The following is a 1,143-nucleotide window of genomic DNA, read 5'->3' as shown; positions in this document are numbered from 1 at the left end:
GGGGTGTTTTGGGGAGCTAAGCTAGTCCCTGCTCTGGGGTCATCCTGGGATTCGCGCCTGCCAAGCAATAACAAAGGGAGACGTTGATTATTGCAAACAGATTGAGCTGATGTTTTCGCAGGGCTGGGAGCTCTGAACCAGCGCTCGGGCTGGGACCTGCAGCCAGCAAAGACGCTCCCCCGGGGATTTAGGGTTAATGTCCTCCAGGGATTTAGGGTTAATGCCCTGGGTGGGTGGAAGGGAACCCCCTGCCCGCCCTCCTGGCCACCGCTGGGGCTGTTTCGGGGGGCTAAGCTAGTCCCTGCTCTGGGGTCATCCTGGGATTCGCGCCTGCCAAGCAATAACAAAGGGAGACGTTGATTATTGCAAACAGATTGAGCTGATGTTTTCGCAGGGCTGGGAGCTCTGAACATCTGCCTGACCCCCCCCCGGGCCCCCTGCCTGCGCCCTGGCTCGGGTGATTGCACCCAGAGGGTCCCGACCCCGCGGCCGCTGCAGCCCCCAGCTCCGGGGGCGCAGGGAGGGGAAGCGGAGCTGGTCCCCGTCTGGGCGGGGGGCACTGGGGTGCTGGCATCCCCCTCCCTCCCCGGGCAGTGCCGCACTCACAGCTCGTTGGTGCAGTTGCTGGGCTTGTCCATCCTGTGGCCTTCCTTCAGCAGCTTGAAGAGCTCCTCGACCGGCACGCCGGGGTAGGGCGAGCCGCCCAGCGTGAAGATCTCCCAGAGCAGCACGCCGAAGGACCACCTGCCCGGGGCAAACACAGGGCAGGGGCTGGGGCGCCCGGCTCCGTGGAGCTGACACCCCCGTTTCAGAGCTTGGGGTACAGGGGGAGGTTTGTTTGCGGGGAGGGACAAGCCCCAAGAGCTTTGCTTCGCTCCGCGAGGCACGCGAGCCCCAGCGCCAAACAGAACTTGGATACAACACGCTGTGCTGACGCTAATTATATTTTCGTTAAACGGAGACGAAGTGCATCTGGCGTGCATCGCCACGGCGCAGAGCGCCTTCACCAGCGGACGCTGGGTGCTGCTAGGCGAGACGCAGCGGGGTGGGACCTCGGCGAGATGCTGCGCGGCGCAGGCAGCGGTGCAGGCAGCGGTGCAGGCAGCAACACAGGCAGGGGGGGCGGCAGGCAGACGCATCCCC

The 1,143-nt window shown here is 64.7% G+C and overlaps 1 protein-coding gene across 1 annotated transcript in view; it reads right to left on the bottom strand.

Annotated features, from left to right (window-relative positions):
- Positions 1–1,143, bottom strand: part of FGFR1 (fibroblast growth factor receptor 1) — a 10,833-nt gene that overhangs the window by 355 nt on the left and 9,335 nt on the right. Inside the window, exons 13-14 of the mRNA XM_035888694.1 lie at positions 607–744; positions 246–330 (exon numbers count right to left, since the gene is read on the bottom strand). Of these exons, the coding sequence (XP_035744587.1) occupies positions 246–330; positions 607–744 (223 nt within the window). The remainder of the gene's footprint in view (positions 1–245; positions 331–606; positions 745–1,143) is intronic.

This window comes from Egretta garzetta, unplaced genomic scaffold (assembly GCF_000687185.1).
Source record: "Egretta garzetta isolate BGI_Z169 unplaced genomic scaffold, ASM68718v1 scaffold481, whole genome shotgun sequence".
NCBI classification, from domain to species: domain Eukaryota; kingdom Metazoa; phylum Chordata; class Aves; order Pelecaniformes; family Ardeidae; genus Egretta; species Egretta garzetta.
Note: the sequence above shows the minus strand (reverse complement) of the source record. Positions and strands in the feature narration are given on the sequence as shown.